At 64.7% G+C, this 1,609-nt stretch overlaps 1 protein-coding gene across 1 annotated transcript in view; it reads right to left on the reverse strand.

The window, feature by feature from the left end:
- FAM193B (family with sequence similarity 193, member B) overlaps positions 1-1,609 on the reverse strand; it is a 10,702-nt gene that overhangs the window by 3,402 nt on the left and 5,691 nt on the right. Inside the window, 2 exon segments of the mRNA XM_009326225.1 lie at positions 140-334; positions 1,330-1,606. Of these exon segments, the coding sequence (XP_009324500.1) occupies positions 140-334; positions 1,330-1,606 (472 nt within the window).

Consider the following 1,609-nt stretch of genomic DNA (forward strand, 5'->3'; position numbering starts at 1 on the left):
GGGGGGATGCACACGCCGGCAGGGAACAGCCGTGGCCAGACCTGCCCACCTCCGTGCTCTCGGCACAGACTGTGTAACGTCTCACCGCAGAGCGGAGCGCAAGGACCGGGGGTGGCTGCAGACCAGCCCCTCACTCACCGCGTTGTGGCCGAAGAACTCACAGTAGCAGCAGTCGCAGAACTTCCCGTCTTTCTGGTTGGTGGAGGAGGAGGTGCAGGAACTGCGCTCCGAGCTGCTGTCCTCGTCCTCCCCAAGTCCCTCGTCTGCCTCGCACGGCTGCGGCGGGTGGCAGCTGGTACCGTTTGGGAATTTGTGCCCTTTGCAAGAGGGGTCCCTGAGGAGAAGGGGAGAAGGGCAAGAGGTGAGCGGAAGCCAGGAGGTCTCAAAAATTGCCCCACACTACACGTGTAGGAACACCCCTCCCAGGGCAGCCTGTGCCCGAGCAGAAGGATTTGCAGGGCAGACAAACCCCCTCCCCTGCATCCTCCTCCTCCGGGGGAGATGCTAGAGGAGCCCACGGCAGAAGACATCTGTAGCTCCTCGCCCCCCAGGGCCTCTGGCAGGCAGGAGGCTGGCGCACCAGAGCTCCAGAAAGCAGTGTCCCCCTGCCAGGCCACAAGCTGATTCCAGGGCAGGGAGCGGTACTCACTGGGGGCAGCAGGTAGCACAGGTGAGAAACGCTGGAACTGCATGCAGCTGCCAGACATCCCCACGTGCAGGCAGGCCCGGCTCCCACAGGCACAGACCACCCAGCTCAGAGACAGGGAGGCCAGGGCATGGCCCACAGCGCCATTCCTCAAGCTCCAGCTCGGGACCCGGCTGGCCCTCCGCAGGGAGCGCTAATCAGCGGAGAGGAACCAGCGCCCGCGACTCAGCGTGCTCTCTTCCAGGGCACAGGCAGCCCAGAGAGGGCCAGGGGAGCCGGCGAGCAGAACCACAAGTCCACAGGCTTCATCTTCTCGAGGACCTTTGCTCAGTGTCACAGCTGCCCGACGGGTCTCACTGACAAAGGTCCTGTTGGCCAACAGCAGGTTGACCGGACGGTTCCTTTGGGTCTTTTAGCTGGAGGAGGAGCAAGCACAGTCTCTTCTGCACCACAGTACTAAAGGACAACCTCAGGGAGAAGACATGTGGGGAAAGAAAGAGCTCAACCCTCAGAGACCAGGGGTCTGCAGCAGCGGAACTGGCCCGCAAACACAGCAGCTCTCCGCACCACCACGCCAGGGCAGTCAGTCCCTCCGCAGGGGAAAGCACATCCGCGGAAAGGGGTGGCAGAAAGGGCGCCCAGCGAGGAGAGAGGCTGGAAGCAGGCAGGGCTCCTCTACTCACCTGTTCGTGCTGGGCAGCTGGTGGGAGGCAGGAGGAGGGATGAGCGAAGTACTGCAGTGCCCGTTGCAGGGATGAGTGCAGCCCGACAGCGGAGGCGGCATCTTCAGCAGCGGCACGTTGGCAGCGGGCAGGTGAGGGCTCTTACACGACCCCGGGCTGTGCGAGATTGTGCCAGCCGGGGGGGACTCGGACACCGGCTTTGGGGCTGCCGCCTGCGCGCTGGGCGCAGGGAAGAGCACAGCCTGTGGGGAGGGGCCCAGCGGGCTGTGGGGGGGGGGGC

The sequence above is a fragment of the Pygoscelis adeliae genome, unplaced genomic scaffold (genome assembly GCF_000699105.1).
Source record: "Pygoscelis adeliae isolate BGI_AS28 unplaced genomic scaffold, ASM69910v1 Scaffold766, whole genome shotgun sequence".
NCBI lineage: Eukaryota > Metazoa > Chordata > Aves > Sphenisciformes > Spheniscidae > Pygoscelis > Pygoscelis adeliae.